The sequence below is a fragment of the Caretta caretta genome, chromosome 2, assembly GCF_965140235.1.
Source record: "Caretta caretta isolate rCarCar2 chromosome 2, rCarCar1.hap1, whole genome shotgun sequence".
Lineage (NCBI taxonomy): Eukaryota > Metazoa > Chordata > Testudines > Cheloniidae > Caretta > Caretta caretta.
The window spans coordinates 207,753,372-207,779,929 of NC_134207.1; the positions used below are offsets into that span (position 1 = coordinate 207,753,372).

General features: G+C 38.1%; 1 protein-coding gene across 1 annotated transcript in view; it reads left to right on the forward strand.

Annotated features, from left to right (window-relative positions):
• Window positions 1-26,558, forward strand: part of SKAP2 (src kinase associated phosphoprotein 2) — a 151,979-nt gene that overhangs the window by 102,996 nt on the left and 22,425 nt on the right. Inside the window, exons 7-9 of the mRNA XM_048838440.2 lie at window positions 9,752-9,876; window positions 10,783-10,846; window positions 11,402-11,509. Coding sequence (XP_048694397.2) covers window positions 9,752-9,876; window positions 10,783-10,846; window positions 11,402-11,509 — 297 coding nt within the window. The remainder of the gene's footprint in view (window positions 1-9,751; window positions 9,877-10,782; window positions 10,847-11,401; window positions 11,510-26,558) is intronic.

Sequence of the window (26,558 nt, forward strand, 5' to 3'; positions counted from 1 at the left end):
ATTTTCTTTCTTATTATCTATTCCTTTCCGAATGGTTCCTAAGATTGTTAGCTTTTTTGATGTCTGCTGCACATTGAGCAGATGTTTTCAGAGAACTATTCACGATGATTCCAAGATCTTCCTTGAGTGGTAACAGCTAATTTATACCCCATCATTTTGTATGTATAGTTGGGATTATGTTTTCCAGTGTGCATTGTTTTGAATTTATCAACATTAAATTTCATCTGCCATTTTGTTCTCCAGGCACCCAGTTTACCGAGATCTTTTTGTAACTCCTCACAGTCAGCTTTGGACTTAACTATCTTGAGTAATGTTGCATCATCCGCAAACTTTGCCACCTCACTGTTTACCCCCTTTTCCGGACAATGTACGAATATGTTCAACAGCACTAGTACCAATATGGGTCCTTGGGGTCCACGTTATTTACCTCTCTCTGCTGTGAAAACGGACAGTTTATCCCTACTCTCTGTTTCCTGACTTTTAACCAGTTACTGATCCATGGGAGGACCTTCCCCCTTATCCCAGGACTCCTTACTTTTCTTAAGACCCTTTGGTAAGGAACCTTGTCAAAGGCTTTCTAAAAGTCGAAGTACATTGTATCAAGTGGGTCACCCTTGTCTGCATGTTTGTTGACGCCCTGGAAGAATTCTCAGAGATAGGTGAGATGTGATTTCCCTTTACAAAAGTCATGTTGACTCTTCCCCAACATGTGTGATAGTTCTAGGGGTTTTTCTGTAGTTCCAACCAAGTTGCCTGGTTCCGAAGTTAGGCCTATTGGCCTGTAATTGCCAGGATGACTGCTGAAGTCTTTTTAAAAAATCAGCATACATTAGCTATCTGCCAGTCATTTGGTACAGAGGCTGATTTAAGCAATAGGAAAGGAGTACTTGTGGCATCTTAGAGACTAACCAATTTATTTGAGCATAAGCTTTCGTGAGCTACAGCTCACTTCATCGGATGCGTACTGTGGAAAATACAGAAGATGTTTTTATACGCACAAATCATGAAAAAATGGGTGTTAATCACTACAAAAGGTTTTCTCTCCCCCCACCCCACTCTCCTGCTGGTAATAGCTTATGTAAAGTGATCACTCTCCTTACAATGTGTATGATAATCAAGGTGGGCCATTTCCAGCACAAATACAGGGTTTAACAAGAATGTCTGAGGGGGGTGGGAGGGAATGTGGAGTTAGGAAAACAAGCTGTGTAAGCCGTAGGTTACATATCACATTCACATATCATATTGATCATATGATCACATATCATATTTCTGCATTTCATATTTGAGTTCCTTCATAACTCTTTAATGAATACCATCTTGTCCTGGTGACTTATTACAGTTTAATTCATCAATTTGTTCCAAAACTGCCAATATTTGACACCTCAATCTGGGATAGTTCTTTAGATTTGTCACCTAAAAAGAATGGCTTAGGTGTGGGAATCTCCTGTGCCTTCTCCACAATGGCCTTGTCTTTCTTTAATGCTCCTTTAGCACCTCTATCCAGTTGCCCCACTGATTGTTTGGCAGGCTTTCTGCTTCTCATGTAGTCTTTCTTCTTCCCCTATTTTTGCTATTTGTTTGTGTCTTTTTCTAGTTGCCCTTCAATTTTTGGGGGGCCTGCCTAATTAAACTTTTACACTTGATTTGCCAGAGTTTATGTTCCTTTGTATTTTCCTGAGTAGGATTTGACTTCCAGTTTTTAAAGAATGTTGTTGTTTTTTTGTCTCTAACTGCTTCTTTTATTCTATTTAGCCTTGGTGACATCTTTTTAGTCCTCATACTGGTTTTTGTTTTTTGTTTTTTAATTTGGGGGTATATTATATAGTTTGAGTCTCTATTATGGTATTTTTAAAAAGTTCCCATGCTGTATTGCAGGCATTTCACTCTGGTGACTGTTGCTTTTAATTTCCATTTTACTATCCTCCTCATTTTTGTGTAGTTCCCCTTTTTGAAGTTAAATGCTACTGTGGTGGGTTTCTTTGGCATTTTCCCTTTACGAGGATGTTAAATTTAATTCCATTATGGTTGCTATTACTGAATGGTTCAGCTATATTCACCTTTTGGACCAGATCCTGTGCTCCACTTAGGACTAAATCAAGAATTGCCTTTCCCCAAGAAGCAGTTATTAATGGGGTCTAGAAATTTTATCTCTGCATCCTGTCCTGAGGTGACATGTTCCTAGGCAACATGGGGATAGTTGAGATCCCCATTATTACTGGGTTTTCTGTTTTTTGTAGCCTCTCTTTTCTTCCTGAACATTTTACAATCAATATCACCATCCTGGACAGGTGGTCAAGAGTATATTCCTGCTGTTATACTGCTATTATTTAAGCATGGACTTACCCGTAGAGATTCTGTGGTACTATTTGAATAGCCTGGTAGCATTGGTCTTATTTCAAGTGTTGCATTCCTCCACTGTGCTGATCCACCTAATCTCATCTCTTCTTTTTTAAAAAATACAGACCTAGAGGGTCTTGTCTTATCTCAATGCCCAAAGGATTTAAGTATACAATTTTCCGCTTGCTACAATTCCCTCTTCCTATTCTGACTATGATGCTTTCCCCATTTCCAGAGATTTTAAAGGTATCTGTTAAATGTTCCCTTATTTCCTTTGCTGCTTCCGTTGGAATTCTGAGAGAGAGTCTCTGTTTCTGAAGTTTGATCATTCTTAAAACATTTTTGAATGTCCTGAAGTGATCCTGGCTTGTTTCTTTTACTATTTTCTTCCCCTAGAAAATGATCTTGGGGGTTTTTGTATCAGTTCTCCATAGCTTCGTTTTGTGAGTTGAATATATAATTGAATGTATTAGTAACAGCAACCTTTTACGTCAATACATTTTTTGCAGTCTCTAAGACTTTTGTGTGAGGTTTTTAATTTCCTTGCAGAGCCTCTAGTCCGCTACTATTATTGCATTTGTTTCTCAACACAGACTAAAATATAGGCTTCTTACCAATGTTAGCCACGAGGTCGGTCAAGTTTGCAGTTATATGAGCAGCCTTAGCTCTGGCAGGAAACAAACCATATAAAATAAAGGAATACAACTGAATGCAGTCTGAATAGAAATACCTAAGATATATCTATTTCTCTTTCCTTCATTGTGACTACCCATAAAGGCTAGATCGTGTAGATCAAATATGTTTTTAATCCATTAATTTTAAATTCCTCTGAATACTGAGAAGTGTGTCAAGTTAGCTCTAAAGATCCACCAGCCTTGTCTTCAAGATGTTCTTAACCACTACTGTATATTCATGTCCTCTGTTCAAAACAATAAGCACCAACTCTGGTGTTTGGAGGATTTCCTCTAGCTATAGTTTTATATTTAGGTCACAGATAACACTGTCTAAGTATTCCATTGAAATCTACTGCAAACAAAAGCAGACAGGCCAGGAAGAGACACCACAATTGTGTAATGACCAGTCAATAAGCCCACATTCTCCCTACTTATCAGCTGGATGCACATGAGTTTGAGATTGGTTTGCTGAGAATACATGCTCACTTACAACTTGGTCAAAGATTTCTTCTTTCTTAAAAGCTCATGGCATATAGTTTTGCCTTTAGCTACATGTTTGCAGTTCCTGTTGATTTTAATATGGGGGGGAGGGGGTTGCACGCACAACCAAGCACACAATTTAGCTCCAGATGTACACATTTGTATAACACCTAGTACAACAGGACCCTGACTGGGACCTTTAGATCCTACTAAAATATACTTAAATAGTGATAATTAAACTTTTGAAGTCCAAAGAAACATGAAAGGGAAGAAAATATTAATCAAGCAGAATGTAAAACAGTGGCTCAGAGTCTCTGATCCAGCTGAGCTATGTTCTGTGCAGCACCAGAGGTAAGAGAAGGTGGCTTTATGGCACAATTCCTCTTCCCTGATCAGCACCCAGTGCAACTTAGAGCAGTCATAAACTTGTTCTAAGTTTGTGCCCAGCTTCTTTGGCCCTGAGGAGCCATTCCAGCAGTCATGTCATCAAGGTCATCATGCTGCCTTTAAAGGGCCCATAGTGGGCCAACCATCTGGCCCAGTAACTTCCAACTTTTCACTTCAACCTATAAAATGTAAACTGGAATCCTAAATAGTATGTCTTCAAAATTTGCGTCCACTGGAATTTCACTCAATTTTCTTGAAGATTAAATTTAAGGCAATATAAATCCAGCTCGGTTTAATCTGGCCCAGATTTTCAAAAGTACTCAGCAGTTCCCATTTTTCTCAATGAGCTCTCTTGAAAATCTGGCCATAAAAGTACCATAGCTCGTTTCCCTCAAATGATTATTTAGTCAGTGTACTATATATATACAGCAGATATATTTTTAAAGTGCCACAGACATGATTTGATAACTAAGTTTTCTATCAGCATTTTCATGATACTGTTAATTTGGGTTGGGGTAGTGTTTTGTTTTTTTTAGGGACAGGGAATGTTAAATTTTTTAAAAGACACTTGTAACAAGGCAGTAAAATTTTTGCTTTTGCTTTGGCACCTTTTGTAATTAAAAAAATGGCTCCATACTTTTTTGATCTTATAAAAGAAATGCATTCTTGCACATACGTCTAGAAAGGACTGTTCCAAAATTTTAAGTTTTAAACCATTTGGGATGTTCTAGCACTTTAATATTTAGCAAGCATGTTTACCGTATATATGAGACCTACTTTAATACGAAACAATATAGGACATTGGAAAGAGTCTCAAAGATCTGGGAGAACCTTAATCTCAAAACTAAGGAAGAGCTAAATATATTCTAAGAGTATGGCTTTTTAGGGTGACCAGATAGCAAGGTACAATCGGGACTGGGTGTGGCGGGTAATAGGTGCCTATATAAGACAAAGCCCTGACTATCGGGACTGTCCCTATAAAATCGGGACATCTGGTCACCCTAGGGCTTGTCTACACAGTTGTGCACTACAGGGATATGATTTCTAAAAAGCACTAATATGGTCTGTATAGATCCTTCTGGTGCACTGGGTTAAAGCACAGTAGGGAACATTTTGGGCACACCAGCAGGATGTACATGGACAAATTAACACACAACACACTAGTTCACTTTAGAAATTACACTCCCCTAGTGCACATTACTCCATTGTGTGGACAAGCCTTACATTATAGAAGCAGTTAATACTGTTTACCAGATCAAAATCCATTTTATGACTGTCCGACATAGCTGACATTTTCAATATTAGTGTGCTTGCCAAAATACCCATTGACCTAACAGATTATAGAAGTATCATCATAATAGCTTAGAATTGCTCCAGTCTCTGGGGTAAATAAAATGCTTACCTAGATAGAAGTAAATACTGCATGCATCTGTTATTCATAGCCATTACAACCTCGCAAATAAAAATACTGTACATATTTTATCATTATCTGAAATCCCACTGTGTCTTTATCTCCTCCTGCCTTTCTATTATCAACTCCCTTCTCCACAGTCCTAGCTCCCTCCACAGTTCAGGATTTGTGGAATGCTGCAGCCTTCCTTTTCACATGTGCTAAGAAGTATGGTCACCCCTCCTTCATCTTCCAACTGGCAGCCCAATCATTTCAAGGTCTAGTTCAAGGTGCACCCTCCTTTATTTCAAAATTCTTCATGGACGCAGTTGCCCAATGCTACCTCAAAACCTTGTTTTTCTCGGGTTACCTCAGGATTCCCTCTGCCTATCAAGCACTCATGTCATCTCCATCCCATCACAATAATTCACCACTTTTGGTATGAGAGCCTAGAATGCTTTTCTCCACTTGACAGACTCTCAAATCTCAGTCAGAAACATCTCTATCTTTTCCTACCAGTACCTCCCAAATAAGAAGTTTATCTCATACTTTACTATTGATCTTTGTAAAATATTTTTTATATAGTTTGTTTTGTGTAGCAGCTTTGACACAAACACATGGGGCCTGATTTTCATTGCTTTATACTAGTTTTATACTAGTGTATCTCTGTGGATCAAAAATTCTTCACAGGGACCCAGAGTTTTCTCTTTCTTTAGACATGCACCTGAGAGAGGAGATAGGAGCAATATAAAGCTGCATTCTGAAATGGACATTCGGAGAATCGTGTTAGTGGGATGATACTAGAATAACGTTCGCTTAATGCTGTTCATGTCCCTCTGGAGTAGCATTATCAGTATTACACTGTTGCAGTAGTGTGGCCTACTGTAACAACCCACGTGTTTCCTGTTATCAGATTGCAAGTCTATTGTCAGGAGAATGAGAGGCCATGAGAATGCTACCCCTTCACTGAAAATTTTATTTTGTTCATAGTTCTTTTCCCCTGGCCACTCCATCACTTTTACACTGTGACCTTGCAAAATCTCTGGTTTGAGTTGGAGATGCAGGAATCAGAAAATGAAATCCTCCTAGTTGTCGTGGAATTTAGTTGAAAAATGCAGAATTACTCCCAGGAGGCAGAAGAATCCATGCATGCCTAACATATGCTGACACTAAGAAAAAGTAGGAAACTAACTTCCAAATTCAAGTAAAAATCTTTAAGTCTGAGCTATTTTAGTTAAAATGGTAACAATCGTTTAACTTTTCACCGCAGTAGAGCTCAAAGTATCAAGAAATATATTTCTGTTGTGAACTGATCACTGCATGAACGCCTCTATAAAAACACAAGAAAGGAATTTGCTCAGTGTGGGCCTGATCCTGCAAAGACTCATGCACATACTTAATTTACACACTGTGGGAGTGACCCAAAGCCCGTTGAAGTCAATGAGCGTCTTTCCATTGACTTCACTGGGCTTTGAATGGGGGCCTGGGAGCAGTCATATTGTCTTGAGTGTGACTACTCACAGCGTATAGAGTTAAGTGTGTGCAAAAGTCTTTACAGGATGAGGGCCTTCGTTGGGAGTCCTTTATTGCAGTGGTTCTCAAAGCTGGGCCGCCGCTTGTGCAGGGAGAGCCCCTGGTGGGCCAGTCTGGTTTGCTTACCTGCCGTGTCCACAGGTTCGGCCGATCAAAGCTCCCACTGGCCGCAGTTTGCTGCTCCAGGCCAATGGGGGCTGCAGGAAGGACAGCCAATACGTCCCTCAGCCCGTGCTGCTTCCAGCAGCCCCCATTGGCCTGTAGCGGCAAACCATGGCCAGTGGAAGCCGCTGTCAGCCAAACCTGCGGACATGGCAGTAAACAAACTGGTCCGGCCAGCCAGGGGCTTTCCGTGAACAAGCGGCGGACCGGCTTTGAGAACCACTGCTTTATTGCACATGTGACCAGGAAGGGAAAACTGCAATACTGTAGGTTGACTATTTTGTAAAGTTGATTGGAAGAATTTAATAGTAAGGGAATATATTTTCTTGCTGGTGCACACAAGTAATTATCATTAGCACTGGAGTTGTGTGTTCTGAGAGATGAACCAATGATAATATAAACAATAAAACAATCCAAGACAATATGAACAGCATATGCTGTGCTCGCATATATTGCAGACTGTATTGCATTCTTTGTAGTCTAATTGTATTGTTTTTTTGAAGGAACTTCTACAGGTATAGAGATCATTCTAGAATAACTGAAAAACTGTATTACCATATAAAGTGGTCATCAGTACGAGAGAGAATTTCTCACAAATATTCTAAGATACTAAATTTGAATAACTTACCTCATTTTTATCTTGACAAAATAGTTTTACCTTTTGAACCTGGTATTTGTTTATTCCATCTGCGTGCTACTGTCTTTCTGGGTTTTGATAAACTTCCAGCATGGAGAGTGAGAAATTAATATAGTCTACTTCATCGGCTCCCTGAGGTCATCAGTGAATGAACAATAAAATTGCTAGACTGAAATGAATTTCATTGAAAAGGGACTTGGTTAGCCTGTTGCAAGTTATTATTTCTAGTGTCTGCCTCAGTATGATGATATATAATTCCATGAATTTTGCACATGTGGTGAGGATGGAGAAGTGAACAGACATAAAATATTAATATTATATCGGAGTAGTTAATGTAGACATAGTAAAAGTTATTGGAGGAAGTGAATAGGAAAAGGAGGCAGAGAACTCAATTTTATGCTCTTAATTCATTTGTGCAAATTTGTTATTCAGTGTTTACTTGGCCTGGGGAAAACTCACTCTATTGTAGTGAGGCAGCACAAATAGATTTGGGACTGTGTGCATGTGGGGCTGCCAACAGAGTAGCTGTACAGTGACTGACTGTGCACCCCTGGCATGCCTTGGCATCGTCACCACACTGACTCTGCATAAATGGGTACATGGGCAAGTCAAGAAAGGAACCACAGGATTTGTATTTATGTGACAAGGCAGTGCTGCATCCCTCTGCTTTGTCCCTAGGATGGCAAGGGGGATAGGCCTTCACCATCATGCAACTCCCTTTGCACCTCACCCCCCGAAGTCCAGTGCACACGGCATGGTGTCATTTCCTCCAAGTAAAATCCAGTTGCTTGGGCTTTGTGCAGGTGAAATTAATTTCACTGGAGAACAGATGAACTTTTCTACAAGTTTTCTAGGTGTGCAATAACTCTGTGGAAGGCCATAGTCTCTTAAGCCATTCCTACACTTATCAAGAAACTTATCCCTTGCTGACAACAGGTGTCAGCAATGGATATACTGATGTTTCTGAAGAGGTGCTGAAAATTATTTGTCCTTGGCCACACTTGCAGCTACGCTATGTTCAGCACTGGTTTAAGTACACCCATTGCTAATACTCATAAGCAATGAATATTTTTCTAGTGTAGAAAAGGCCTTAGTGCTACTTTTGTTATTTAGCTCTCGTGCACAATAACATACTATGAGTTGGCGAAGTATCGCTGATAAAGATCTACAGTGTAGACTTCAGCAGTCTTTACCTTGAGTATAGCAGTATGGCATATGGAGATTATGGATCTCAACGTTATTGTTGTTACTTATTCATGTTTTGTTTGTACTGGACACTTTCCACATATAAAGACAGTGCAGGCCCTACCTTGAAGAGTGTACGGGCTCTAAAAAAAAAAAATAGAGGTATCTTGATCCAAACATTTTGTGTATTTAAACCTTGCCTTTTTTTAAGCCATGTCTCACCTTCAGAATAGCAGTTTGTAAGTCATTCCCTTATAAACAAGAATCTTGAGAATCCATAAAATTGTGATCTTGAATTGTCTGTGATATAAACACATGGCCCAAAGTGTTGAACTGTGATCAAATTCTATCCTCTTCTTGGCTAGTAATTCAACAGTTGTAGTGTTAGGTGGAGAATTCTCTTGGAACACACTGCAGGTATTAAATGAGCTTCTAAATTGTTTCAAGAGTTTGCACAAAGAAGGTGCATCTGGAAGAGGATTCGGTAGGAAGAGAGGCTTTTACAGTTGCTTAAAAGTTAATTTGAAGTCTACTGTTTTGTGGGAAGAGGGTGTTAAGTTTAGCAAGGGACTCAGCAAAGTTATAAGCTAAAAAGGTTTTCCCATTGAAACTGAAAGAGAGACTGATTTATGGTAAACTTGTCTTGCGAGTTCCAAGTTCCAGTTCTTGGCTTTCCCTAGATACAAATGTCATAGCATGCACTTCTTACTAAACAGACCACCATCTGCAAGCATCTCCCTGTGGGATTCCTTAGGCATCCTACATAAAAAGTGTACTTTAGTTTATATCTTCTTTTAAAATAAAGCTTTATCTCCAAAAGCATCACCTAATTATTTTGCTAAAAATCTCCCTGTTCATTGTAATATTAATGAAACACAAAACAAAATCTGAATAAATGATAACCTGCTGGACCGCTTACATTCACTGTTGTAAATGAAATTCTAACTTTGTTTTTATCTGCAATAGACAAACAACAGAAAGGTGAATTTGCTATAGATGGATACACCGTCAGAATGAATAATACCCTTCGGAAGGATGGAAAGAAAGATTGCTGTTTTGAAATCTCGGCTCCCGATAAACGCATTTATCAGGTTGGACTTCTTATGTCGTCTTGAAATTAAATTGATAAAACCGTTACGATTCCAGTTATGGAGACATTTCAGTAAAACAACTCTCCCTGAGACATTAGTGAAAAAAAGGAACACTGGTTTGCTTACACTGTACATTCATATAATAGGAAATACATTTAAAAAAATTCAGATTAAGTTCAAATACTATCTTTTTGAACAAGAACGAGCAAATCTATTACTTTTATCTATGGGTCATTTCAGTGTTAGCATTGTATCTATAATATCTATATATAATTGGTCTGCATGATTTTTTGGATGAATTATATAGTAAAAAAATGGAGTTATCAAAGAAGAAATATCTGAGTTAAATACATATTGTATTGCTTAGGGCTTTGGAAGGAACATCAAGGTAGAAGCACATCTCAGCTATGCAATTCAAAGATCTATCAGCTAGGCATCAATATGGAATGTAAGTTTAATAAGTTTTAAATATCTGAGATTGCAGCTGAAAGCCAGTTAATTAAGTTGTCAGGTAGTGTGTTGGAATCTGACAAGAACATTTTTAAGAAAACTGTATCCAGCAGTCTAAAGAAATTCATGGGTGTCTTCTAATTGTCAAGGGCAAATTTTGTTCATCAGTTCTGGCTTTGACATTGATGAAGAGAAGCAGCTTTTTTCTGCACAGCTGCCAGCTGCTGATCAGAGTTTCAAATCCATCATCCTCTGCTTCAATTACGTAAATTTGTCAAAATTAACTGTACATTATAAGAAGCATCCTTGCAAGAAAAGTACCAGAAGACATGAAGAGAATTACTAATGGTTCCTTGAAGAAGTGACAAGAATACTACATTTCCTTCCATTACAAATGTGGTGTTGGTTGTATTTATGTTACCATTATAACTATTATTAATATTATGCTTATTGTAGTTTACAGCAGCTACTCCCAAAGAAGCAGAGGAATGGCTACAGGAAATCAAATTTGTATTGCAAGGTAAGTCAATCAGTGAAACAATATTCTTTGTTTTTAATAATGTTTATAAATAATAGCTTTAGCTATTAACAGATGTATTATATGTGCATAATACAATATAACCATTTTTAATCCAGGCTTCAGACAGCATGTGCTGTCTCTCAGCTACATTGTGTTTCTGGCATTACTTTTTTTTATTTTCCAGGACTCTGTTTTTCCAAATATTTTATATATCTTAAAACTCTTTGTAGATAGGTCTATCCCTATACCTCTTGGATAATCTGATGACCATAAAGCATTTTAAATGGTATGTAGAAGAGAAGCACAATTTAACTTAAACAACTTTCATTTTCTTCAGCTGGTATTTTAAAGATCTTTTCTGAGACCTGAAAACCAAAGTAGTTAACATATTTTTCTTCTACAAGGACCCACAGAAGTAATTCCATTGTCAGAAGCATTTGTTCTTAAGATTCAGTAAAATTCCTCTTCAAATAGTGTGCTGTATGCTGCACAACATCCATTTAGGCTCTTCGTTTATTCTCATAAATGCTAATTATCTAAACTGTTATTAAACAGACTTGGGATCTAATATCATTCCTGAGGAAGAATATGATGATGTTGGACAAGCTTCTTCTCCAGTCAGCACTGCACCAATAGATGATGACATTTATGAAGAACTTCCAGGTATTTCTGAGGTTTTATGTGACTAGAGAAATCTGATGTGTTTTGAGAGAAGCTCAGTTTCTGGTCTGGTAACTGTGAGGGAGTGACAGTGAGTGGCTAAAGTACTCAGATTAATATAGAAGCCCTTGCGTTTTGAATTGTACTGTTTTACTGTAGTAATGAAAAGAATATACTCCCTTAACCAAGTCTGAGCAAGGACACTTCCGTCCTGGTGAGTCAGGACATCAAAATCAGACAAATAGTAAAAATAGTCTTGTGGGAATTTTGGCTCATTAGCGTTGTCTCTGCTACATAATTTTTTAATTAAAAAATTGACTTGCCTTACAGCTTTTTCTGCCAACTTGCCTATCATTTTTTCTTTATTCATTTTACCATTTGTATTAACTAGAGGTTCTTCACGCACTCCATATGCCATCAGCTTCTGTCTAATATATGATCTCAATATCCCTTGCAACAGTGCAGTGTGTTGGGTTGGAGAGGTGTAGTGATGAACTGTAAATAAAGGCACTGAGAAGCTTGACTTTGTTTTTTCTGATCATCCAGCATGAATCTGATTATACAGTGATTTCTTACTCTGATTTTTCAGACATGGTCAAACGTTTACTCCTCTTGATAATCAAACGTAAATCTCATAAAAATTTTTCTTGGCAATAGGCCTTGGAGTTTATTACAGACAGTAAAATAGCAGGAAGACGTGTATTTTATTCTTGTTTATGTTTTAGTAAGCTGTCTGAAAATGAGATATTCAATTGCTATGTGTAAAAATGACATTTTAAAACAAAAAATGACAGTACTCAGTCATTTGATATGCAATAATGCAAGATAGAATTCTGTTTCTTTTGCTATTTAGAGAAAGCACTACTATCAACCAGGAACTTAGAGGAAAAAATAAATTGCATGGGACATAGACCTAACTTCCTATATTTGTTGCACATTGAATATTTTATCCATTAGAAAAAATAAAGTTTGCTGGCACTCTTTGGAAATTGTGCTCTTCTTATGAACTTAGGTGTTAACTGTATTTCAATGAACTATTAGAGTCGATAATTATGGAAACTGATAAGAATGTTTATTGTACACTTGTGAAAGTGTAGAAGGACTTCTGCATGTTTAGAAAGGATCTAGAGATGATCTGCTGGGGTAGCTGAAAGGGCATAATCTTCCATATATGTGACCAGGAATTAAATGCAGAGTTCATCATATGGATAAATACACTCCGAATAAGCAGAGGGGGGGATCTGTGTGCGCTGAACACCCTGAAAAATGAAGAACTGACCTTCAGTGGGTTTAATGTCCAAAGTCACAAGGTCAAAAACATCAATCTGTTTGGGCCTGGGCCTGCCATGTGGTGGGTGCTACTTGTGCTGTGCTTTGAATATTCAGCACCTTGCAGGCGATGGTCCTACAAGTTTGCTTATACCTTTTATACATTTATTTTCCCCCTAAATATGTAACTACTAAAGTAAACGTCACTATAGGATAACTTCATTTCACATCTTCATGGGACCATTTCAGCCAATAAGCAGAGCTGCAGTAGTAATGGTCACAGCTTGAATGAATGAAACTGGAAAGCATGTTGAGAGCCAGGAGTTATCAAATTTATGTTCACATTAATAATAGTTTTGTATTCAGAATATTGCTAACCTGCATCCTTGTGGCCCTGGGAGTACTCAAAAATATTTTAACTTTCATATCATTTTTACATAGGTTTTTCCAACAATTTTTGTCTCCTACAGTGGACAAGACTAGAAAGCAGTAAAACTGAAAGGATGGGATGGTCTTTTTGTTAGTGCCCTGGAATTTAGGATATGTGTGTTCAGTTTCCAGCTCAACCATATACTTCCTCTCTGATCCTGGGAACTTGTAATTCAGTTCCTAGGGATCTCAATACTTCTCTTCGTCCATCTGGTCTATTTAAATTGTAAGCTCTTCAGGGTAGGGACTGTCTCTACGATGTTCTTGAACAGTACCCAGCACAATGGGACCATAATTTCTGTTGTGGCCTCTTGGTATTACCCAACTACAAGGAATAAATGACAAAATCTGTCTGCAATAATTATGGAGTAAGTTTAATGACTCGTAAATATTCGGTAGCATCAAAGTTATATTGTGCTGTGTGAGGCTTTTTCACGTCCGGTCCTGTGAGCCTGTTTCAGCTAGATTGGGAATCATGAACAGGTAACCAGCTATCTATTTTTAATCCCTCATGTCAGTCTTGTCAATTATATTGTATTTGGCCATCAAAGTTGTAAAGACGCATTTTCAATGGTCACTTTTACATTTGTTTATTGAATTTAATGTTACGTATCTCAACTTATTTCTATTGTAGGAACTGTACTTGGTGAGAAAGGGTGTTTCTTTATAGGAATTGAAAACTAAATGCTGTAACGCTCCTGACTAGTGCTACCCCTCACCCTTGAATACTTCAGATAAACAGTATGTATAGATGAATTCAACAATACATTTTCTGAATACCATGAGTACAGGAGCTATTCAGCCACCTAAATATTGCCTATTTGGTTGTTGTATAGTTATTCACTAAAACCAGAGCTAGGAGAACATAATTTGTGCTCCTTTAGCTTAGCTTCATTTGCCATCTCTGGCTGGGTGTTCTGAGTTCCACCTAGCTATCTGGGCACTTCCCTTTCTGCATTCTAGACTACGTGAACATGCTCAGTGCAAGAAATGGGGAATACAGATGAAACGTCTCCTGGAACTTGCTTGGATGCTCAGGCTAAAACACCATGACCACCGCCACCACCTGTCCTAATCAGGGAGGGCAGAGAAGGTTTCCTTAACTTTTCATCTGACCTAAACAGTAGAGAAGAATGTTTTCTACACTTCCAAAAGATACTCTAAGCAGGAGGGTATAGAAGAAATTATCCCAGACCCCCTGGCCAAACCAGGAAGTGGGGCGAGAAAAGAACTACATCTTCCTTTAGGAGTTCCTCACAACAACATCCTCCTCCACTCAACATGCCCTGGCTTCTGCCTTTCCACCCACCCCCAGGGCCTTGCAAATGTTGATATTTCACTAAGACTCACAGCTTATTGTGCCTTATTGCTTTATCAAGGAATGGCAATTCATATGCCAAAGTCACTAATGAATTCTGGTATTTCTGTGGCACTCAGGGGTTTTTGAAATGATGATTTAAACAGCATGCAATTTTGACCAAAGCACATTAAACCCTTTCATAATACAATTCATTTATTTCAGTAGTGGACTTGAGTGAAGGCTGTATTTAAAGCTGCCTCCTTGTCTGAAGAGGATATTATGGGAATATTAGTATAGTTTTGAAACTTGGGAATTCAGCACTTGAGAAAACTGCAGCAGAAATCAGCTGAATAGTTCAAACCAGTAACCAGAATGGTAACAGTCTATTAGCCCACTGAAGACTTGGTTTTCAGTGGAATTCAATTTGTAATGTCTGCTGGCTGGTGGTGTGGGCTGGTTGGGAGGGATACAAAAGAGGAAAACTAATCTCTTGATCTATTAACCCATTTTCTTCTTACTTTAATAGCATATACAAATTCACACAGAGGCATCATTTTTCTGGCTCACTTTAGTAAGAGTATGTTTAATAGATACTGTGATTATTCAGGTAGAGTCAAGATCATTGCCGCTGCCAAAGACATGCTAATTTACAAACCTTTCCTGCAGGATTCTGCAGGAAAAGACAACTTTTGCTGCTTTCAGCAAGCTAAGCTAGGCTAGTTTGCCAAGAGAGAACAATTAAAGGAAAACTCAGTTTTAAAAAAATAAACCCAAAAGTTGACACTGAAATACTTTGCTGAAGTTAAGTAATTAATAGCCTGATAAATTAATCAATTCTCTACAGTTTTGACATGACAAGTATGTATTGCAGCCTGCAACTGAATATTTTAAACTTATTGCAAACCTGAAAAAAATAGCTTTAAGAATAAATATTACATAGAGCAAACCTATTCATCCTAACATACCAGGACATCCAAGATCTTTGGATCAATGGAATTCTAAATGATGGGGGAAGAGTTGCATTATTTTAGGCAGGCCATATTTTCAGCTTCCCAACCTGAAGAGCAGTGAAGGAAATGAGCAGTGAAGTTCTAAAAGGGTTCTGCTAATCTAGCCCACCTTCTGGTATACAATCAAACTTTGATTAAACTGGAATTTTGTTATTAGGCTTTTTAAAAATGCTTTGTGTTTTCTTCTATGCTGCCTCCATGCATGGGACAACTCCGGATGAAGAACTGCCCTAACAGGATAGCCAAGCTTTCCCCAACATCAGAAGAATCCCTAGATGGCATAAAGCTGGTATAGCTGGCCCTACGCCACCCATTCCAAACTTCCCACACCAAGCAAAGGGGCTCTTTGTGAGCAGGCCAGAAGTCGTGGAATGGGGGCAGAGCTGGGGTCCACTGTTTCAGTAGTTCTCAGCCAACAGCGCAGCCCCACAGAGAACTATTCTAGCATGTATAACTAAGAGCATGTCTTTGTAAGAGTGTAAGCAATGCTGAACCTGTCCATTGCTTTTACTCATTACTTGAAGCATCTGTGATTTAATAAAAAGGTGATACTCCCACTTATCCTGCCTAGGAAAGTAGCAAAACTTGATAACCTCCTGCTGCAATCTTTTTTGGATGTAGAGCTGTTTGGGTCTCAGAGAAGTAAATGAGCTTTACTGATGCATTCCATGATCTGTCAGCACAGAGGAATCAAAAATTGAAACATGGCCTGTGTTCTATCTACATTTGAGGAGAAGCATGTCATGACTACATAGTGATGACTGTGTCTAAGGTTGATCTGTTGCTTCATGAACCAGGATTCCTCCCTTACAGTCATTATGTATTTCCTTTCTCTAAGCACTAATGCTTGAGGATTTCACAACAATAACATTTAATGAAACCTTCTCATAAGACTTTCCCTCAGTTTTAAGTTTTCAAGGTAGTGCACTGGGGTTCAGCTCTGTGTTCCCTGATTTTGATGGGAGTTGTGTGGCTAAAATCCTGCACACTGCTTTGAAAACATAGAGGTTAGTGTCAAGAAGTCCCAATCATGGGCTGCATCAGGGCAATCAACTCCTAAGATTAGGAAGACAAAGTGGTCTTGTCTTTGTACTGTTACAAGTGGATATGGGATACTTCTTCACTTCTCATGCTCACATGTTGTTTTCAGTGCTGATGCACTGTTAAACTGTTATTCTTTCCATCAGTGGCTGCATTTCAGCAATGGATGAAGTGGTTTTTGAATGTAAATAGTACATCACTTCGTAAAGTGTGTGGAATATTTAGAGGTGAAAAGGGCAAATGTAAGATCATTATCATTCTGGAGATTAGAAATGAAGGTGAGTTTTAGAAAAAGAGCTTCTAGGAAGTATCCTGAGCAATTTCAGTTGATATGTATGACAGGTATGTGTGCACAATGAAGTCTTTCTTGGAAAAAAAAATCAGTGAGGACAGTTCACCATGTAAAAGCAGTCCTTTAAAATGGGTCTCAGTGAGGAAATTAAGATGCTTATTATTTGTTTTGTAGCTATTACATTAGTCTTGTGTATGGGAAATTTGCATTGCACCCTTTCTTCGCTAAAGAGTAAATTAAATTTACCAAATTTTTCAAAATATTTTAATGTGGTCACAAACAGTAAAATTAACATTACATTTATATGAGTAATAAGAAAAAGAGAATAGTCTTTCTTGGAAGAAAAATCAGTTTTAACAGAAAACATCAGTTTTAACAGAAAATAGTAAAGATTTTTTTGTGTGAAATGTATTAAAGTGTAGTTTAGGAATCCATAATTTTCTAGAAACTACATAAATCTGATTTGAAGGTTTATGTTTGCATATCAGAAAAGGAAGCTACTTCAAATTCTGTAATTTGATGCTTAAGAAAATCTTTCAAAAACAAATTAACACACATCACATTCACTTTTTATTGAAATAAGATACTTTATTTCCAGCACTGATCAATCTTTCTTTTTACTATTTCCTCTGCACCTACATTAAACCACTTTTGACGCTATTGATTTGTAAAACCAATATGATGTGAACACTATGTGACAGAAGTTGTTTGTTATTAAGAGATAGAATCCCATCTCAGAGGAGCTTGTCATCTTGGAGAGACACAATCACACAAAGTAATTTTACTTGTATCATAGCTCTTTCACTGTTGACTACATTTTTGACAGCTGGTTTCATGTTAAATATTAACAACACTTTGTTTATGCATGAACATCTTCAGTGGGTTACGGACCTAAAGTTCCCTCTTATGAAAGCAAAGTCTTTTTCTTTGTATCACTGTCAATATCTAATTAAGAAGCAATGCAGTAATGCTAAAGGAAAACATTGCAAATAAGTATCCCAGTACGGGAGACATTTTTCTAATCCAAAAAAATGAGAAATGTTTTAGGTTGGTAGGTCATAGTCTGAGGTCTATTATACCTATATTTATGACAGTAGAGATTCTGGGCCCACTCTGATGCTTGTTTATACTGTGATGACCATGGTATACATATCTAGATAAATCTGGGAGCCCATATTTTTTTAATTTCTGATTTAAGGAGTGCGAGATCAGATTGTTAATGCCACTGGATACTGTTGTTGAGAAACAATACATTCCTATAGCTGCTTTGGTGTATCCTTGTTCAGCTTTCCTGGCTTCCAGAAGGTGGGCATTAAAGGGATACAGCTGACCCCTCTGGGTGCTCAAGTAAGAACCAACAGGGTGGCCCACAAAGTCCATCTTTCCCACACAGATACTGTAGATATAAATCCCATTTCCCCCCCACCCCAAGATTTCCCCAACCCTGATGACTCATTAGCATAAATCCCCTTCTGAACTTCTAATTGCCATAGGGACCATCACTACTACCAGCCTTCTCTCTCCCTTCCTCCTCTAAACTGAAGGAATTAAGCCAAGCAAAACATAATCAATAAGCAGGAGCATTTCAAACAATTATATCTATCCGTCTTTAATATAATTAAAATGTGTAGCTTGTGTCCCTTTTAAACTCTCACATTTAAGGGGATAGTGAGTAAAAAGGCACAATGCCGGATTGATTTTAATGGGGGTGAAAGAAGAAGTCAGATCTACCAAAACAAAGCCAATACTCATGAGCCTCTCCCACCTACCTGACTCCATCAATTTTTAGAATATTATTCCTTATCAGTCCTCATGAACTCTCACCTCTAAAAAGACAGCGAGAAAAGAAATGACAAAATCTAAGCTTTCAAACAATGTAATGTATATGGATGCCCATCCTCGATTCATGGACTCATCCTCCCAAAATAAGGAGAATTCCTGTCCTCTCCCCTAAAATCCAGTGTAGAAGGATCCAATCCTAGAAAGTTAAAAACCAAACCAAACCCTCCCCCACAAAAAAACCCCACAGTGAGGAACCTGATTATGACATGGCACCAAGGCTGAATATCTCATGACAAATTGAATAGATGACTGTTCTTCTGGATCTGCTCAGGATTTCATGGCTTCCATGATACCCATGAGACTGGGGGGGAGGGATAGCTCAGTGGTTTGAGCATTGCCCTGTTAAACCCAGGGTTGTGAGTTCAATCCTTCAGGGGGCCATTTAGGGATCTGGGACAAAAATTGGGGACTGCTCCTGCTTTGAGCAGGGGGTTGGACTAGGTGGTCTCCTGAGGTCCCTTCCAACCCTGATATTCTATCCCAGGTGGTTTCTGAGTTAATGCACACACAGCTGATTGCACTCTGGCTGTGGTGTATGGAAAAAGATTGGAGATGGGGGGAATGGGTTGCTACTTTGTCATGGACTAACCCTTGCAACCTTTGATTTGAGGGCAGATCACAGCTTTTTCTCAGGGGAGAAAGGCCTTTTTTGGTGGTCCTTTAGAGGCTGATGGAACCTTAAGACTTCTAGATGGCTCTGAGTGAGAATAAAGTTCAGCCAACAGACCACTCTATCAGGGGTTTATATGATTACATAACAATTTGGTTTCCTCCACTATTTATACAACGGTCCCATTTCTCTACCAGAGGCAATGGACACTAAAGGATTATCAGGTTATTTCCCGCTATGGTTGGTTAAGTCTTTGGTTTTTCTTTTGTTGGGGAGCCTATAAACTGGTGTTTGTGTATTTGGAAATGTGAATTAAGATTCTTTATTGCTGAATTTCACATTTTTAACATGTTGAAAAATTTAGAAGGATGCCTTCAGCTACAATAGGCAATAGATAAATAATAAACATTTTGTTATAGGATTTGCTACATTCTATAGAGCTAGTTGTGGTAAGGTCCATGAAATTTGTATGGGAGGTCAGGGAAAAACACAACACTGATTTGTGGGACACTATAATTGAACTATTATACAGCACATACAAAAAACCAAGGTTTCTGCTCATTAATTTTCTGCTTATTCTGCATGTTGCTTGATTTTGTTTTACTAGTGTATCATAATATTACGATGGGTTTATTTTGTCATTTAAGGCAGGTAAAAGATTTTCGTATAATTAGCTTAAAGTAATTTGGTAACATTGGCTTTAAACAACCCAAACAGGATGTTGGCTCCATTAATGGTACCCAAAGGGTGCATGCTGCTGATTTTTTTCCCCCACTGTGTTTAGGTCAGTGGTCAATACAGAGAATGCAAAAGTATCAGTTGCTTGAACATTTTAAAAGCAGTTATAGCATCCAAGAGCCAGACTCATCCTAGAGAAACATGCCAACAACTATATTGTTTCCTTTCACTAAAGTGAACTTTGCTGAAATGACTTGCCTTGTTTTCTTCTAAATCCAGAAATGAAGTTGCTCAGAAAAGGGACGGACTATAAATTTGAATAAATTAACCGTACAAATTACTATAGAATTGATACTGTGGTTTAAACAAGCTGCTTTCATTCTGATTTCATGTATGTAAATATTATGTCAAGTCACATTTGTCACAGTTAGGGTTATTTTGTTTTAAGGAATGGTTTTTAATCTAAGATCTTGCTGCTTATAAACGTTACATGATATATGAAGACTTTCTTCTCTGTATTACTAATTTACAAATTTAAGCCACAGAAATGTAACTTATATTTGTGTATCAAAGAAGTCTGGTGATAAGTTGCACTGCATGGTTTATTTGCATATTTGATTGCTAGATCTATTTATTTAGTGAATTGTTTATATTTATTACATAGTATTTAATATCAATGTATTTTAACAACTTAGTATCAAGATTTATAAAAGCTCACATTGAACACTTAAACCATTTTAATATCTGAGACCAAACAGATATAAAATCTTGGCTTCCTGTGCTTTATAGAAATAGTTCTATATCTCAATTAGAGGAATAACCTAATAACTTCCATAGAAAGGGGAAGAATTTCCATATTTAAGCTGAGTTCTGCCTAAAATTGGAACATTTTTCTAACTGTGTAAACATTGTGCTAAAAAAATCTTGTCTGGTATATCTGTAATTTTGCCCACTGTCTAGACACTACATACCAAGTTTGAAGCTGAAAGATGATTTTAGAGCTGGGGCCAAAATCAGGCTTTTATTGAAAAGTGAGGTAAAACCTTAACTTCGAAGAAGCTGCCATCCAATTTTAAAAGCTTAGTCATCTAATCAGAGGACAAAGTCATATGGGCAAAATTTTCAAACATGCCTCAGTGATTGAAGAGTCTAAATCACATTGGAACAGCAATGTGACTTAGGCCCCTAAATCACTTAGACACTTTTGAAAATGTTATCCTATATGAGGACCAGACTGTGTGCATTATATTATGAATTAGAATATTTTGTTCAGTTTTCTCAACAAATAATTCGAGGCAATCCAAAGGGTGAAACTTCTTTGCTCAAAGCATATGATGAATGAACGGTGTTGATGGGATTTGAAGAGTTTACTCTTCAGCCAATGTGATTGTCATTGCAAAATGGGGCCTTGATAGAAAAGGAGGGGGAAGGGATGTTGGAAAACTAAGAGGGAAAACGGGACTTCAGATCTCAAGCAAATGTATGGTAGTGTGTGTCTGGATTTCCTGAAAACATTTAAAAATTATGCGTAACTGAGAAGACACAGCAGAGACCAAGTGAAACAGTCACCATCTCAAAGCAACAGTGAAAGTTTTTCTCAAAAAAAGTAGTAAAATCGATTTTTTAAAATTTCTCTGACTTTCACATTTGAGAAAATAGGTGTCTGTACACCTTTCCCCCCCATTGTTCCCTATTCCTTTGCCCAAAGAGAAAAATTTAAGGCCTGAGCCTTGTGAGCTTCATATTCCCTGGGCCCACAAAAACACATTAAATACTTTTCATAAGAGGAGCTTTATACCTTGCCTTTTTGAAATGGGGAGGATTCCCTAATAGTGAATGGTCATGTAGTAACAATCTGTTCATAAAAATGTCCTTATAGTACATCTCCCTACTCTCCCTCCTGTGGAGGAAGACAATGGCAGATTGAAGGAGGTGAAAAACAGCACGTGCAAGTGCATGAAAATGCTTTCATCTTTTACAAATTCATTAAAAAACGTGATTTTTTTCACCCATTTCCACCCCATCTCCCAATATTATGTGGTTACTCTTCTGGTAACGTAAGTATTGTTTTAAACAATAAGCATACTATCTCATCTAAGCAATAAAAAAATAGGTGTTTGACAATGTCTCATTGTGGACAGCTTCAGGCATCAGATTTAACCATACTTAACAGTGTGTTACGGTGAGGACTGTGTTGTATGTGAGCTTAATGGGGTTCTTTTTCTTAATTTAACCCAATCTTTGACTGAATAAGTAACTAATTTTCTGTTTGCCTTTGTACTTATATTACCCACTCCCCATCACCATACAGTCAAAGTGCTTCACAAACCTAAGTGAATTTATCCTTGAAATACCCTGTGAGGTAGGGAATGTATCTTTTTTTTTTTTTATGCCCAACCGTCATGTAGACTTTGGACTAAGTAACTCCCTGCATAAGTCATATTCAAATACGGTCCAGGAACCTTAGCTAGTTTGAATTTGTAGAATTTCTTGCAGATCATTCTGTTGGACCTACCAAACCTACAGATATCCTTAGTTCCATGGAGAAGTTTTATGGATCCAAAGGATGAGATTCTCACTCTAACTCTGACCCCTTTGTACCCTAATTCCAGCTGGGGGATGCTTCCTGAATGCAGAGGAATCAGGCTGCCTTGTGAGGACCCCTCAAAGTCCTGGTGTAAGGCACGGTGGGGTGGAGCTACAGCCAGGGCCGGCTCTAGGTTTTTTGCCACCCCAAGCAAAAAACAAAAACCTCCTAGACCACAAATGCAGAAGCAAAAAAAACCAACACCACCCGGAACACCGCCCCTGGCATTGTGCCGCCCCAGGCACATGCTTGATTTGCTGGTGCCTAGAGCCGGTCCTGGCTACAGCACACCATGCTGCAGCAATTCTGTGTAGGGATGTGGCCAATATGGTGGTCTGTGAAGGATACCTGAACTTAGACAGGCCCCCAGAGCTATCTAAATTAGGCTAGCAGGTTCTCTGGTCCCCAAAGCAGGCCAGGATTGGTAGGATAAAAGGCGTGTAAAGCCACCTGAGCTTTTGGGTAATGATTTCTGTGCTGAGATGTTCTGACTAACCCGGCAGCACCCAAAAGGTTTGAGACTAACCGTGCTGCAGATATCCTAAGATATGCAGGAAACTTTGGCAGATCTCCCAGCAGTTGTATTCACGCAGAAGCTTAATACCTCCACACTGCTCCTTGCACTCTTCCCTCTTCCCATAGCCTCTCTGGCTGTGGCATCCACACCGCCCTCTTCCTTCCATGGTGAGCTATCACAGTGCAGGTGAAGAACCATGCAAGGTAGTGCTGACTAAGCATCAGCTTCTATAAGGAAATCTGGGAGGAGAGGGGGAGGATACCACAGAAATTATCCATCCTCCTGACCTTATTCCTTCGTAAAGGGAGAGCACTAATCTCACAGCATGTAAGGGTAATAACGTCTGCAGGTCTCTGGGAAAGGATACAGTGTGTTAGAGCTATTTCTGCTTACTTCCTTGTAAACTAAGTGGTCCCTGGATTTGAGTCCTCACTGCTTATGCTAGTGCAGGGGGCAGTGGGGAGGAGAGGGGAAAATGGAATTGGAGATATGGACCTCAACTTAAGAAGATGCATATGGATTTAACTTGTTTGCATATTGCTCCTTCTGTTTGTTTATTCAAATCCTCCCCAAACCAAAATATTGGTAAAAGCTAGATCTACCTACTGTAAAACTGCATAGCTGGACAGACTTGTGTTGCTTATTGTGTTGCTAATCCATCTGTTACAGAGCAGGCTCAATTTGTAAAATTAAGTTTATAAATCTGGGAGAGAAAAGTACTTGTCTCTTCCCCACAGTAAGCATTTACTCTCTTTTTAGAGTTCCCATTGACAGTTACATGGGGTCATTTTAAGAAAAGGATACATCCTGGAGAAATAATTCAGTCTCTCTCTCAAATAGGCTCTAAATAGGCCCTTATATCTTTACATTCCTTTTGAGCAGATAAGCAACGGCTGTTCAGTTTCATCTGAGTTCTTCCTGTGTGTCTCGATCATCTGTACCTGGTGAAGACATTTTGATTTTTATTAATCATGATAATACATATATTATTGGTGGGGGGGGGGTTCCAAAAGACAAGCTTATACGCTTGTAGCCTTTTGTCACCACAATGAAATTTCAAACGTGGATCTATTAGCATGCATTACAGACATATAAATGCTTGAATAATTTTTAAAAATTAGTTCACTGCAGTATTTTTTTTAATCTGGACTGATCAAAACATCTCTCAACAATTCTTTTAACAATATGTGATTGGAATAATAACTTCACATGTTGTAGAATTCCATGCTGCAGCTGAGAGGCATGTAAATACAAGCTGCTTATTTGCAAGAAGCTTCCAGATTTGCAATATGATTGCTATGGAAACCACATAATGAAAACCTTATAACCATCTGTGTGGTTTGATGGATTTTGCTGCATAGCTGAGCTGTTTTTGTTTACTGTTATTAAAGTGTTGAATAGAATATATTAACCCACAAACTGTGATTATCCAGGGTATTAATTAATTGTATAATGACAGTGTCTATATCAAATAACACAACAGAATCAAATACTAGTTAATAATACTGCTATTAATATAAGAACTAATGTAAGTAAGTGGTTGACTACTGTCAGTTTTGGGGGGGGAATTGCTGACTTTATACATATTTATCTTGGAGATTACCAATTCTGTGGCAGAAATGTATTATGCAAGCTACACTTTAGTACATTTTTATATTCATATCATCTGACTCGCTCTTTTGGAAGAACAAAAAGGAAGAAAAATCAATTAGACTCATGTCTAAAAGTCAGATACTGTTGTATTTGTTGTATTTGCTTTAAATCATATATGCAGGTAGAGCCATCTGTGTTTGGGGAATAGCTCTGGCAATCTTCTGGTAGTAATTTACATATCTAACTCACAGTGCAAAATTTTAGAATTTAGCTGTGAAATCTACAGGAATTATTGGGGAAAAAACATTTTTAATATTTGCAGTTCCTCCCTGATCTGTTACCAGAAAAAAAATCTTTTAACTTTGTAGTACAGGAGATATGCTGTAAGTGTGTCTATATTCTAGTCTCTAGGAATCCTCAACCTATGGCTGCAGGCCCAGATGCATTTCTTTGGGACACATACACAGCTCTTCTAGAGCTCCTGGGTTTGATCAGAGCTCCTATTGATCTGGAGAGAGAAACTAGAGAGAGACATCTCTTCCCAGAAGGGTAGAAAGGGAGAGAAGAGAGGAAAGATTGAACTATGATTATGGTTGTGGCTCTGTCTGACACACAATCTTGATAATGCAATGTAACTTTTGTACTGTTTCTCTTCAATAATTGATATTGTATAGTATCTATGCCATGCATTGCTGCAAACATTGCACCATAGTATCTGACCTGTGTCTCTATGCATTTGAGACTCCTGTTGGTTACAAGAAGTCTCTCCCTGTTTGACACTGCTTCCAAGTCCAAAGTGCAAGAAGTTGTATTTAGGAGCTAACTGTCCTCTTTAAGCCCCATGACCCAAGTCTTTTAGATCTACCGCAATATTTAATTGACATGGAGAACCACTGGGGTTCTGAAGGAACTTGGGTTCAGGCTTTTTTTTTTCTCTCTCTTCTTACACTTCAAATACAAGTCTAGGAAATGACCATCATTTTTAAACGATGTGATTTCACTTTTTTTAAAGGGAGAATTGTACTTATTTCTGAACTTTGTTTGTGAACCCACAATATACTGTTTATTTTTATAGGTACTCAGTCTTACTGTGGAAAAATTTCTCAAACCTGCACTGCTTTACCTTTTCTTTTTTAAATCAGAGAGAGGGAAGAGAAAAATATTTAGTAAAATGGAGTTCTTATTGTCACAGAACTGATAGAGTAGCAGCATGGTATGAACATTCTTAATAAAAATAATTCTGCAATATTCAATATCAAAACTTATTTCTACCAGTATATAATATGCTTCTCTTACCTGGAATTGAGTGTTTATAGGAAGAGATTATGCATTATGGGTAGAAAAGATGACAGACAAAGGGATAATATTGCTTGTAAGTGGCATTAAAATGGTTGTAACCCATGGGATGAGTGCCTCCTGGTGCCCTTGAGAGTATATAAAGATACTTTTATTACATTTTTAGCATGCCCCACATGATGTAATGATGTACTCAGTGTTGAACAAGTTTAAGTATAGCAGATAGTGTCTCTCTCTCTCTCTTTTTATGTGCTGTAGCATCAGATTTACCGCTTTACATTGTTTTCTTGTTTTGGGTCCAAGTCACTGGAGTCTTTCTCAACCAAACTTCTAGCTAGTCAGTAGTTATGAGACAAGAAAAACTACTGATTAACTAGCAGAGCAATGATACAAAGCTCCTAGAACAGTAAATCACATAACCATGTCTCCCATTATATTGTGTTTGGCAACCTATAACCCCAGTCATGCAAGTAGCTATGCATGTGCTTAACTTTAAGCGTGTGAGTGGTCCCACAGAAATCAACAGGTCTACTCTTGTGCTTAAAGTTAAATGTGTGTATTAAGTATTTGCAGAATTTAAGCCTGAAT